Here is a 14,046-nt window from a genome sequence, read left to right on the forward strand (position 1 = left end):
ATTTTCTCAAAACCTAATTATTCTTCCTTATGGTCTCTTAAAATAAAAAGGCAGTTACATCTACTACAGATCACTGGTGACCAGAGGGAAAAATTTGATATAAGATCTGATTTTGTCCCTGGATAATGACATTTAACCCTTATTAGGCAGTTTTACTCATATGCCCTGACTTCTTCAGAATACTCTAGTATTTTGTTCTCTTTAATAAAGGAAATTTGTTAAGCTTCTAATTTAATAGATAATGTAATTTGTATGCTTTGAATAAACAGTGTGACAAAAAAGACAGAAAAATAAGCCCTCTGTTTATTCCCTAGGTGCTGATATGGGGATTTGGCAATAAGCTTACCTTGCCTAAACAAAGGTTTCAGAGCCATGGTTAGAGGAACATGTTAGGGTTCATACCACGTGATATTTATCTTATGGGTAGGGCAGTGGAAACCAAATGAAATAGGGTGTCTCAGACCCTCACAGGCCAGCAACAGCTGCCATGGAGATTTTAGATGCCTGTGTCATAAGCTTATCTCAAGAGGAGGGCTACTCTTTGGCTTCTGCCCATGTTTTTATGGGCAAAAAAGAATACAAAAGAGTTGTCCAGACCAGTATGCTGGCCCTGTTCCCACGATGCTGAATTCTCTTGTCATGGGGGCTATAAGACCACTGATGGTTTTTGTATTCAATGAGAAGGGTGAATAGCAAGGGGAAGGGAGCGTGTCTACTGAGGCTAACACTATGGGCCAGTGCCAGTAATCAAAACAACACAAAAGGGAGTATGTTTAGTTTGTGCAAAAATGGATTTTATAGCCCACTATCCTCTGAATGAAGGAATGGGAAAGAATGGCCCAGGTAATGGTGAGAAAAGGTACACTTAAGCGAGAATGCCAGCCAGGAAGACTTACCCCATCTCCACTGGGGACTTTTCAGTAGAGGAGGCCTCTTTAGGTACACACTCTCCTCTCTTCTGGTTGGAAGTACACACTGAGAACTTCCAGTACTTATAGAAACCACTTGACATCTACTCTGTTATGGGGTCATAAGTGAGTAAAATAATCTCACCCTACCTTTCTCTTTTAGCAGGACAAGACCCATCTATCACTTAGGCCTCCTTCATTAAAATGCTTCTTTGCAGAAGACTACCTCTCTGCATACTTAACTCTGTCTTACTTTGAATAGCTCTTCAGAGCCTTCAGAACAGTGTGATAGACCTTAGCTAATTTAATCCTCCCAAGAGCTATATAAGGTAGGTGAGGAATATACTGTCCCTTTTTCTCAGATTAAGTAACTGAGACCAGAAAATATAAAGTCATTCATCCAAGATCATAGGTTGAAAGGCGAAGAGCCAAGTAGGGCAACCAACCATCACAGTTTTCCCAGGACTGTCCAAGTGTTAGCACTGAAACTTCCATGTCCTGGGGAACCTCTTAGTCCTGAACAACAGGATTATTGACTACCCTATAGCCAGAATTAGAATCCATATACCCCAATTCTCAGTCTGATGCTAGTGCTACTGCCCTATGACATCTGTCTTCGAAGAAATGTTATCTGAATAATGTTTCTTCTTCTCTACACCTTAGTGCACCAATATATTTCTATGTGCTGGGTCATCCTCCCTCCCCATTCTGCCTAGGACAGGAGCAATAGAAGCTATGGTCCTCAGAGGTACTGAAGACACTGCTGGCAAAGGCAAACCATGTTTCAGCTTTACCATCCACAAAATAAAGATGATAATCCCTCTACTACTTGCAGAAATGTTGTGTAGCTCAAATAATAATAGACGTGAAAGTGCTTTCTATACTGTTAAGTGTGACATGTGAGGTATTATGGTTATTCTGTACCCACTTGGCAGAAGCCAACTCCTTGTTTTACCATTCCCTTTACCAGTTCACTTCCTGATGTAGCCACTGTGAATTTCATCAACTTTCTTGGCCTCTGTGCCTCAGCTTCTTCATATGTAAATTGAAGCTAATAACAGTCCCAGATATGGTTGTTTTGAGAATTAAATGAGTTATTGCATGTAAAGCATTTTATAAGGGATCCTGGCACATGGACAGGGTTATATAAGCATTATCTGCTTGAGGTTGGCTTCCTTAGCTCCTCTAACTCAGAACCAGAGACTAGATTAAGAGGACCCAGAAACCAAGTGACATGGAAGCCATTAGTTACCTTTCAATCCCTTCCTACTAGATCCCTAGTTCTTGTTTTGTACCCACAGCCTTCTGACCATGGATTGCCAAGAAAATGAGTACTGGGACCAATGGGGACGGTGTGTTACCTGCCAACAGTGTGGTCCTGGACAGGAGCTCTCCAAGGTAAGTCCCCGTGGTCAGTATACTTACTTTTGTCACATCTTAAAAACCAGCGTGGCAACTGAAAGGGGGCAAGGTTAGGGGAGTCAGCCCCACCTATGAATGATTCAGTTTAGCAGGTAAAATATGGGATACAAAGAGTTTGCAGTAGTAGTCACAATCCCAGCAAGAAGTCAGCCTAGCAGGATCAGTATTGGGGAAGTTTCCAAGAAATAAGAGGGTATCTCAGGAGAAGATGTGGAATGCAGAGGCCCAAGAAGACTGTTCAGGATTAATCTGTCAATTAAAGCAAGGCTCACCTACTTGGGGTTCAAAAGCCAGATAGCAGGTCTTAGGAATGAGAAAGAGAGAACTGAGAAGGCTAAAATGTGGCTTCTGTCCTAGAGGGCCTGGGCTACTGAGGAATCTGTGCAAGGAAGAATTCAGGGATAAAACCCCAGCTAGAGATAATGGTCAGAACAAAACGACCAGCAAGGCAGAGACTTTATGCCAAGTACTGGTTGTCAAGGCTGGGTCTATTTAATTTTTCTTGACTCAGGTCCATTGTTGGTCCCTGAACCTGGTGGTCTTAAATTTGGGCTGCATCTGGAGCCATGAAGGCTGGAAGCAGACATTTGTCAGGTGGTTTCTACACACTCATACCTTGTTTTATGCGATCGTTCATTCATTCAGCAATTACTTACTGAACACCTGCAAAGTGGCAGGCATGCTTGTAGGCATCACGGATATGGCAAAACATAAATTTTTTCCCTCATGAACCTTACCTTTTAATTAGTGAAACAAATAATAAGCGAGATACATACATAGATAAATGAGAAATCTTGATATAAAAATATGACAAGAATCAAATTAGGGTAATGTGACTGGGTAGCTATTTCAGATCAGGAAATAGGGGAAGGCCTCCCTAAAGGGAGGGAGAGGATACAGCTGGGAAGAGGATACAGCAAATGCAGAATCCCAAGGTGAAAATGAACTAGGCACATCAAAGAAGAGGAAGAAGGTTAGTACAATTGTTCTATGGTGAGTGAGAGGAAGAATGGTCCACGGTGAGGTCAGAGAAGCAGGGAGGTATGGGTCAAACCATGTGGGGGCTTTAGGTCTAGGAGAAATTTTCATTTTTTTAAGTGCACTAGAAACTCTTTGGAGGGTTTTGGGTAGGAGAGTGACATGATCTTGTGGCTGAAACAAAATACAGCAATTATTTAGCCCACCCTCTTCCTATCTCTTTATTTCAGAAATGAAGAGAATAAGGCCCAAGGTGTATTCAAGGTATAGGTTATCAAGGTATACAAGCACTGACTCTAATTTTAATTCTTGACACATAAAATTGTATCCCACAGTAGTGTGCCTATATGATTGATAAAAGGATCTCAGGACCAAGGGAAGACCACCAGAGGTTAGGTGGTACTGGATATTAGGATGGGCCCAATGGAATAAGCTGCCTGGCTTAACAAAAATTTGTTTTAAATACTACATCAATCTTCTTGAAAAGCCTTACAAATGTTCCTATCATGTGCATGGCCATTACCTTTAAAGTCATCCATATTTACAAAGCTGAACTTCTCCAAGGGAGAAAAATAGACCTATTTGTCTAACTCCTTTTAACCAAACTCTCAAAAAGAAGCCCATGATGATATCTACATTTGGCTCAGCACCTCTCTGACATTTACTTCTGCACCACTAGAAAGCTCACAGAAAATGAATTGCAATATCGTGCTCCTGCAAAAGCATTATATATAAATAGCTTGTGCTTGTCTAGTAGTCTGTACTTGGTAGAGAGCTCTCATGTGCATTATCTCATTTGGCTCTTACAACAGTCCCACTAAGAAGGTATTATGAGCCCCGCTTTATAGATGAGACAACTACAGTTAAAAGAGGAGATGTGACTTGCTGAAAGTCACAATGGTGCATTAAAAATACATATAAGCATGTTAGAGCCAGATACACATGGGCTTGGGTCCCATCTTCGTTGTGGGCAAAGTATTTCACCTCTGAATCAATTAGGGTGTACTAAGTTGAAGGTAACATACAATTTAACAGTGACTTGAACCATAAGCACGTTTATTTATATAATGAGTCTGGAGACAGGCAGCCTTTTGGTTTGTTGGGCAGGTCAACAACGTCATCAAGGGTCCTCTTCTTCATCCTTCATCTTGGGTACTTTGCTGTTTTGTCCTCATGCTTGTGACTACATGATTGCCACATTCAAAGCATCACATCTTCGCAACATACTCAAAATCAGAAAGCAGGAATGGGGTCAAAATAGCTTTCCTTTTGTTAAGGAGGAAGTATTTTCCCAGAAGCTTTGCAGCAGAATCCCCCTTATACCTTATTATCCAGAACTGGATGATGTAGCTGTCTCTAGCTAGAAGGGAGGCTGGGATGTAAGTATCTGCCAGATGAGAATGGGGATTGCCATGACTGACTAGGACCAATCAAGAATCTGTTCTTGAGGCTGGTCATCATGTCATCTAGAATGAAATCAATGTTCTATTAGTGAGGAAGAAGAAGAGCAATGATGTCTGGATAAGCAGCTAGCAGCATTGGAGACAGACTTCTTTTTTTAGTTAACTTTTTACTTTAAAATTTCACTCATGAATTATAAACATCACTGTAAATAAATCATTACAGAAAATTAAAACTATTTCCTCAGGAAGGACATAAGAGTATAATTGCCAAGCTAAATAATGTATACAGTTTTAAGATTCTTGAAATATATTAGCAGATAACACTTCTGAATTTTTTTTACTAATTTCCATTACAGTTACATTATTTTCAACAGTGTGTAGAATTCCCATATTCCAGAAGCCTGACCACAAATGAATAATGCATTTTTCCATTGTATATTAATTTTATTTCTTCCTTTGTAATATTAAATTACTAATTTATGAGGACTTTATGAGGATTTTGTTTTTACTTTTTTCTATTTGATAGGGAAAATATACCAACCTTTTTCGGTTTATGTGTCCATTTGCATTTCTAATTTTGTGAATTATTTCTGATTGCTTCTTTTTCTGAATATTCATTGTTCATTGTTCATTCTGTACTTATGTTAGGCAACAGAGGAGACAAACATATAGCAGAATACAGAGTATTCTTTAAATCCTTCGTGTGTGTGTATATATATATATATATATTTAAAAATCCACCTGGGTATGGTGGTTCACGCCTGTAATCCTAGCACTCTGGAAGGCCAAGGCAGGAAGATTCTTTGAGGCCAGGAGTTTGAGACCAGCCTGTGCAGCATAGTGAGACCACATCTCAATCAATCAATAAAATCAATTAGCTGGGTTTAGTGGCATATGCGTGTAGTCCCAGTACTTGGGAGTCTGAGATGGGAGGATCACTTGAGCCCTGGTGTTAGAGGGTGCAGTGAGCTATGATCATGCCACTACATTCCAGCCTAGGTGACAGAATGAGACCCTGTCTCTAAAAAAAAATGGTTTTGAATTTTGTTTCATTTTGTCATCACCTATAGTTTTTCATATATTTTCTCTTTGACATATTAATTTGATGACATATATTAATAAATTCCTAAAATTAAAATATCATGCATTCCCAGCATAAACCATTCTCGATTATAGTTTTGAGTTAAATATCCTTTTATATTTTATAAATTAGTATTTTATTTAGAACAAATAATTATTTTATAGTAATGTCAGCATCAAAATTTTGTACTAGCATTATACTACCATGGTAGAGTTAAGATCAATGTTTTCTGGTTATAAAATTGATTAGTAGCAAAAGAATTTGGGGACCTTGATCATATGAAAAAACTTCCCTTGACTCCTAATTAGAAAGGAGTATTCGCAATAAAATTTTTTTCATGATAATTTGCTCCTTTTAAATTTCTTCAGAAGTGATTCATCCACTTATTTAAGAAACGATTATTGAGAAAAATGTGATAGTCTTTGGTTTTATTTCACTATTGACCATCTCTGCCTTTTAGTTGATTTACTTAGACCCTTTGTATTTAAGATAATTATTAATATATTAGAGCTTAAGTCTGCCATTTTATTATTTGTTTGTTTGTTTTTTGTGTTTCTTATTCCACTATTTGTCTTTTCTTGCCTTCATGTGGGTTGTGTGAACATTTTGTTTAGGATTCCATCTTGATTTATTTGTAGTGTTTTTGAGTGTATCTCTTCATTTCTCTTAAAGGTTGTTCTGGGTATTACAGCATACACATGTAACTTTTCAGGGTTTAATGGTATCAATTTATTTGCTGTTTCAAGTGCAGTATGGAAAAGTCACTTCCATTTAGGTTCCCTTACTCTCCCCACTTTTAAATATCATCGTCATGAATATCAGACATAATAATTTTTGTTATATTTGTTTTAATCATCAAATATGATTTATAAAACTTATGAAGAGAAAGACAGTTCATTTTATGTACCCATATTCTTGCTCTTCCAGTGTTCTTTCTTCCTTCCAAGACTCCTTTTGTTATTTTTATTTTTTTTTCTTAGTTTTTGAGACAGGGTCTCAAGATGTTGCTTGGGCTAGAGCACAGTGATGTCATCATATCTTACTGCAAACTCAAACTCCTGGACTCAAACAATCCTGCCTTAGCCTCCCAAGTTGCTGGGACTACAGGTGTACTCCGCCACATCTGGCAATTTTTTTAAACTTTTTTGTAGAGACAGAGTCTCACTATTGCCCAGCCTGGTCTTAAACTCTCGGCCAAGATTCCTTCTTTTATCATGTTCTTTCTTCTTCTATTCAAAAAATCATTTCCTTTCTGTTTGAAGAACTCCCTTTAGCGGTTCTTTAAGAGTAAGTCAACTAGCAACAAATTCTTTTAGTTTTTCTTTGACTGAGGATGTTTTTATCCCCCCTTCATTCCTGAAAGATACTTTCACTGGATATAGAATTTGCAGTTGACAGTTCTTTTCTACCAGCACTTGGAAAATGTATCACTTCCTTGTGGCTTCCATGGCTTCACTGTCATTTGAATTGCTTTTCTTCTATAGGTAATGCCATTTGGTTTTGGCTATTTTCAAGATTTTTTTCTTTGTCTTTAGTTTTCGGAAGTTTTATTATGCTGTGTATTGGTATGTGTTTCTTTGGATTTATTCTATTTGGAGTTTGTTCATAATCTTGAACCTGTAGGTCTTTTGCCAAATGTGTAAAATTTTCAGCCTTTATTTCTTTGAAAATATTTTTAGACAAACTTTCTTTTCTTTTCATGGGATTCTGATAATATGATCATTTGCTCTTTTGTCATAGTTCCATAAGTCTTTGAGGCTTTGTTCATTTTATTTTCAGTCTATTTTCTCCCTGTTGTTCAGATCGCATCAATTCTATTGTTCTGTTCTCAAGTTCATTGATTCTATCATTTGTCTATTTTTTACTATTGAGCCCACCCAGTCAGTTATTTTCTGCTTTTTTTATTTTTATAATTTACATCTGGTTCTTTTTTAAAAGATAACTTCTGCTTCTTTGACGAGATTTTCTAATTTTTTTATTTGAAGAGAATTTGTAATTGCTTGTTGAAATATTTTTATTATGGGTGCCTTAAGATCCTTGTCAGATAACTCCAACATCAGATTTATCTAAGTGTTGGTGTTGGTTGATTGCTTTTTCTCATTCAGGTTGTGATTTTCCTGATTCTTGTTATCATGGGTGAATTTTCATTGTATTCTGGACATTTTGTCAATTATATTGGAAGACTCAGGGTCCTATTTAAATCTTTTTAGTTTAGCAGGCAGTTTTCTGTTTTATTTAGCATACAGATCCCTGCCTACTTTTGTGGGCTGCAATTCTAAAGATAATTTAATTTTCAGGGCCTTTGTGGTGTGATTTTTGGTATGTGTAGTTTATCTGGTGCTGCCTGAGCTGTGGAAGTTTTCTTGGGTCAGGTCACCTGGGGCACCTAGGTTGTGGTAAAGAAGTCTGAGTTGTGGGGAAGAAGGGCATTTCCCACAGCAGACAAAATGTTATGGTAGGATACCACTTGTCAGTTTACCCCAGCCACTTGTCTCTACGTCAGGGAGAAGAGTCTCAGACCCGCAGGAAAAAGAAATGTCTTGGGCTGGGTAATTGTGGTGAGATCACTCTTACAGTGTCTCCTGTAGCCTGGTGTCTCTGGTTGTACATGAAGAATCTCAGGCCCATGGCAAAGAGGCTTCCCAGGTTGGCCACTTGTAAACACAATCATTTGTGCCTCAAGTTTGCTTATTTGTGAAACAGGATAATAATGTACCCTTGACAAGGTTTTATGGAGAATAAATAAATATAAAAATCCATGAGAACATGGATTTTTGTCTGATTCAATCATTAAATTGCAACATTCAGAATAGCATCCTGGCACATAGCAGTTGCTTAATAAATGTTTTCTGAATTAATAAAGTAAAGGGGAGTGTTAACCAATCAATTATTCAATCAACTTATTGATTGATTCTCAATACATGCTAGCTAGCTCCCATCACTCCCTTTTCTAGAAAGTGAGTAGAAGAGTCAGGCTCAGGTCTTCTGATTCCAGTGCTCTAGGAATTATAAAAGGTCGTTTTCCATAAGAATAAAACCTAAGGTTCATTTGTTCATTGAGGACTTACTATGTGCTAGGCATGGTGACAAGCACTATAGACACAGACAGACATATATATATGTACACTCATTCATTTTAGGCTAATGTGTTTCATTTAATTATAAATTTTAGGGATTGCTTTATTTTCAATCTAATCTTTATACTCATGTAAAGTATTTAAAATCTTCCAAAGTCAAATCTATAAAATAAAGGGCATGGTCAAAAAAGTCTCACTTATATCCTTGTCCCATCCAACATATTCCTTGCTTTCCCTTGCAGATAATTCTCCTCCTCCCATTATTATTTTTTTTTTTTTTGCTTTTTTTGGTTTCATTTTAGTTTTATGACTTATCCTTCTTTTGTTTGCTTTTGTAATATAAGCAGAAGCCTGTGAGTGTGTTTGTGTGAGTTAGGTAGCCTTATTTCCAATTTGATTGACAAAAGTATTTAAGCCTAGTGACTTGCTCAGGGTTATATGACTGGTCAGTGGTAGAGATGGGAGTTAAAGGCCTGAGTCAGCAAACAAAGGGACAGGATAGCAGGAATGTTTAGAAGCTGGCTGATGCTCACTAAAATTTGCATTATTAATTTTTTAAAAATTGTGGCAAAATATATAATATCAAATTTGCTATTTTAACCATTTAAAATGTATAATTCAATGGCATTAATCACATTCACAATGTTGGGCAACCATCATCACTATATTTCCAAGACATTTTCATCACCCCAAACAGAAACTCTGTACCCATTAAGAAATAAATCCCCATTCCCCTCTCCCCAATGCCCCTGGTACCCTCTATTCTACTTTCTGTGTCTATGAATTTGCCTATTCTAGACATTTCATATAAGTGGAATCAAACAATATTTTTCTATATATTTATCTTTACTGGAGATATTTATTTCTTTGTATGGCTTTGAGTTACTGTTCAGTGTCCTTTCATTTCAACTTGAAGGACTCCCTTCTTGTAGTGCAGGTTTAGTGGCATCAGTCTCCTTCAGCTTTTGTTTATCTAAAAATGTTTTAATTTTTCTGTCATTTCTGAGGGTTTTTTTTTTGCTGTATATGGAATTCTTGGTTAACAGTTTATTTCTTTTTACACTTAAATATATCTACCCATTGACTTCCAGTCTCTGCAGTTTCTGAATAAAAATTTGCTTTAAAAAAAAACATTAATCAAAAGAAAGCTAGAGAAAAATCAACTTTTAATCTTATTGAGGATGCCTTGTACTTGACAAGTCATTTCAGTGTTGCTGCTTTCAATATTTTCTTATTATCTTTGGCTATCAACATTTTGTTTATAATATGTTTCGGTGTGGGCCTCTTCAAGTTTATTCTACTTAGAGATATGCTTGAGCATCTTGGAAGTATAAATTTATGTGTTTAACCAAATTTGGGAAGTTTTCAGCCATTATTTCCTCAAATATTCTTTATCCCCCTTTATCTCTCTCTTTTCCTGCTGGGACTTCTATATAGTATATATTGGTCAAATTGGTGGTTTCCTACAGGTTCCTTAGGTTCTGTCTACTTTGTTTTCTTCAGACATGATAATTTCAATTGTTCTGCCTTCAACTTTGCTTATTCTTTCCTCTACCTGCTCAAATCCTCTAGTGAATTTTTTCATTTCAGTCACTTTACTTTTCAGCTTCAGTACTTCTGTTTGGTTCTTTTCAAATAATTTTTTGTTATTGATATTCTCATTTTGTTCATACATTTATTTCCTGATTTCTTTTCATTCTTGTCCATGTTTTTCTTTGAGCATATTTAAGACATTCTTTTAGTCTTTGTATAGTAAGTCCAATGTCCATGTTTTCTCAAGAACAATTTCTGTTTTTGTTCCTTTGAATAGGCCACACTTTCCTGTTTCTTTTCATGCTTTGTGATTTTTTTTGTTGTTGTTGTTGAAAACTGGGCATTTTTGTATTGTAATATAGTAACTCTGGAAGTCAGATTCTCCTCTTTCCCCACATTTACCTGTTTTTTTATCCTTTTAAATTTTGTATTGTTGAAGGCTGTAGTAGTCCATCTGTTAAGGTGTTTTTCCAAACTATTTTTGCAAAGAAACGCTATCCCTTGTCATGTGTGGTCATTGAAATCTGTGTTAATTTAGCTTGTGTTCAGCTAATGTTTTGACAGAGATCTCCTTGAATGCCGGAAGTTTTAAAAAATGAACCATAACAACAACAACAAGAAAGTCACACATCTCTCTTTCTTTGTAAATTGGCTCTTTGCTGGGGCACTTAGCCAGACTTGCACTTAGCTTAGGGATCAGCCCAACATGTAAGCCTTGGGTCTGCACTGGTATATTCTGAACATGTGTCTGGTCCTGGGCAAACACGTGCCCTTCGAAATTCCTCCATATACATGGATGCTTTCAAATGTCCTTATTTCTCAAAGAATTTCCCACAGCTTTTGCTCCCAGATTCAGGCAACCTGTCATATGTCTTTTTGCTCTATGCATCTTTGATTTGTTAGTTGCCTTGCAGCATTTTGAAACAATGCCCACTGCATTTTCAGTCTACATTCTGAATTGAGTGAAACAGAGATGAGCACCTTGTATCAGTCCTTCAGGTAGCCCCCATACAGATTAGAACAGACATACACAATAATTTCTGAATAAGTTTTTCTTGCTCACTTTGGAACCAGGGATGAGAGTCTCACACTGGGAACACAGGCTGATGCTACTTTAAGACTTCTACCACTTTAGGACTGCCACTGATTATAGGTGAGGTATGTGACAAGGACAAATAAAAATGCCACAAAACTTTCCTATTATTTTCAAGTGGACTTTTTCTTGATTCAGCATTTGCTAGGTTGATATAAACCTTTCACTGTTTACCAGAGTTCTGACAACATTGGGTCCAAGTTTCTGCTTGTTTTTCTGTTTCTGTGGGAAAATAAGAGCTTGAAGTTGCCTCCATTTCACTGGCTTCCTCTGTCATTTTTAATATATTGATTCCAAGGTTTCCCTGGGTGTCAACATGCACCAGAAAATGAAAATATAAAGAATATTAAGTAGCACACAGGAGGTGGTTTGGGGCCAGGACTGTGAGTGGCATATATATCATTTTTATACATAGTCCACTGGCTAGAAATCAGGCATGTGGCCCCACTTAACTGCAGTGAAATGTTGAACTTTATGAAATGTTGGCTGGTGGTGGTGTTCCCAGGAGAAACTGAGAATAGTTTTTGTGAACCAGCAGCCAACTTCTGCCACAGCTAGCAAATAGCTAATATCCCTTGACAACTAGAGTTGTGTCTCTGAGAAAGAGCTATGACTGGTATCAGGAAGGTGCCTTGTTCCTATGGAGGTTAGGTTGTCAGAGCTGGAAGAATCTGTAGAGACCATCTATTTCAATCTCCTCAGGTGTTAGGACCTCTGAGGCCCAGAACGTAGGGGAATGATACCGACCAGAGTCACACTGAGTCAATACCAGAGCCGAGACAAGAGCCAGCTGAATCACTCACCTTTCCTCTATACCATTAGCAATCAGACATTTTTGACCATGGCTTAGAATAAGAAGTAGATTTTTCATCACAACCCAACACACAGTTACATATATTTTATCTATAAAAGGTTTATAAAGCAATATTGACATGGGCAGTGATTATAACTATTGGTCAAATATTTCCAGCTCCCCACCTTCTGGCACACTGTAGAATTGCACTTTCGTGTACCCTTTATAGTTACTAATGATCAGGTGGTATGTGTGGCCAAAGACATGTGAGCAAAATGACATGGGTCATTTCTAGGGGAAATCTTTAAGAGCCAGTACACGGTTTACAATATTCTCTTTTCCCTAAAGCTCCAATCATGGCAGCACAAAGATGAGGCCTCTGTCACCCTGGGTACCCCATTGAAGATAATATAGAGCACAATCATCAGAAAATCCCTGGTAGGCAAATAGTATGAGTGACAAATAGACTTTTATTTTTTTAAGACACTGAGATTTGAGGTTTGCTTTTTGCCATAGTATAACCTAGCCTATGCTGACTGATATAAATACTTAGCTTTACTACATGCTATGCACTTTAATATTTGATATCGTTGTTCTATTTCAATTTTCAATGCTGGCTACAACTAAGTAAATTGATTTTATGACCTGATAATGGGGTTGCAACTTGTAGTTTGAAAAATACTGTTCTATACCATGTCTACTTGTCCCATGGCTGATCCCCTCTCCAAGCTCCTATACGGTAATGTTAATGATTCCCATCTCTCTGCAGGATTGTGGTTATGGAGAGGGTGGAGATGCACACTGCACAGCCTGCCCCCCTCGCAGGTACAAAAGCAGCTGGGGCCACCACAGATGTCAGACTTGCATCACCTGTGCTGTCATCAATCGTGTTCAGAAGGCCAACTGCACAGCTACCTCTAATGCTGTCTGTGGGGACTGTCTGCCCAGGTGAGCCTGTTGTATCAGCCAAGGTCTTCTAGGCCTTTTCTAGCCTTTGGAAATCTCTATCATCCTCACCTCTCACAACCTACTTGAAGTATTCTAACTGTCTACATCATATTCTTTTTAAGCACTCAGAAGGGAGAAACAATATCTTCCCAAGATCTCTCTATAAAGTGCCTAGCACATTGTCAGCCACAGATGAGTACTTAACAGCTTTTTCATCATGCTGGCATTCTTAGTCCAGGCCCAAGATTCAAGGTAAATCTTACTGTAGACCTAAAATAAATTATGAAGCAATTGGTAGCAAAGCAGTGCTCTCCTATTTTGTGGCATTAGTTTCCCTTTTGGCTACAGGGAAGACAGTTTTTCCACAGACAGGGGTGGGGGTGGTTTACGGATGATTCAAGTATATTACATTTATTGTGTACTTTATGTCTATTATTATTACACTGTAATATATAATGAAATAATACAACTCACCATAGGTTGGGGACCCCTGCTATAGGGTATGGTGAATAGAGGAAGTAGAGTGCCTGGGCCTCTGAATCATTATCAGACACAGAGACAGCGAGCTCACAAGGAGGGGTAGGCGCTAACTTCTGTAGGGCAAGACTCTTAGAGGCTGCCTATGATCCCAGGAAGAACTGGTCCAAGTGCGTTGCTTGTTTGATCACTCTGTCATTTCTAATTGCTCTGACCACAGGTTCTACCGAAAGACACGCATCGGAGGCCTGCAGGACCAAGAGTGCATACCATGCACAAAGCAGACCCCCACATCTGAAGTTCAGTGTGTGTATCCAGTTCTCTTCTCCTCTT

At 37.9% G+C, this 14,046-nt stretch overlaps 1 protein-coding gene across 2 annotated transcripts in view; it reads left to right on the forward strand.

Annotated features, from left to right (window-relative positions):
* EDA2R (ectodysplasin A2 receptor) overlaps positions 1-14,046 on the forward strand; it is a 32,419-nt gene that overhangs the window by 12,920 nt on the left and 5,453 nt on the right. The window contains exons 2-4 of one of the 2 annotated variants that reach the window (XM_012643363.1): positions 2,210-2,306; positions 13,058-13,236; positions 13,934-14,019. In XM_012643363.1, the coding sequence (XP_012498817.1) occupies positions 2,220-2,306; positions 13,058-13,236; positions 13,934-14,019 (352 nt within the window). In that variant the 5' untranslated portion in view covers positions 2,210-2,219. Of the gene's footprint in view, positions 1-2,209; positions 2,307-13,057; positions 13,237-13,933; positions 14,020-14,046 lie in introns of those variants that run through there. The other variant, XM_012643353.1, reaches the window with a different exon arrangement.

Source organism: Propithecus coquereli, unplaced genomic scaffold, assembly GCF_000956105.1.
Source record: "Propithecus coquereli isolate 6110/MARCELLA unplaced genomic scaffold, Pcoq_1.0 Scaffold101, whole genome shotgun sequence".
In the NCBI taxonomy this organism is placed as follows: Eukaryota; Metazoa; Chordata; class Mammalia; order Primates; family Indriidae; genus Propithecus; species Propithecus coquereli.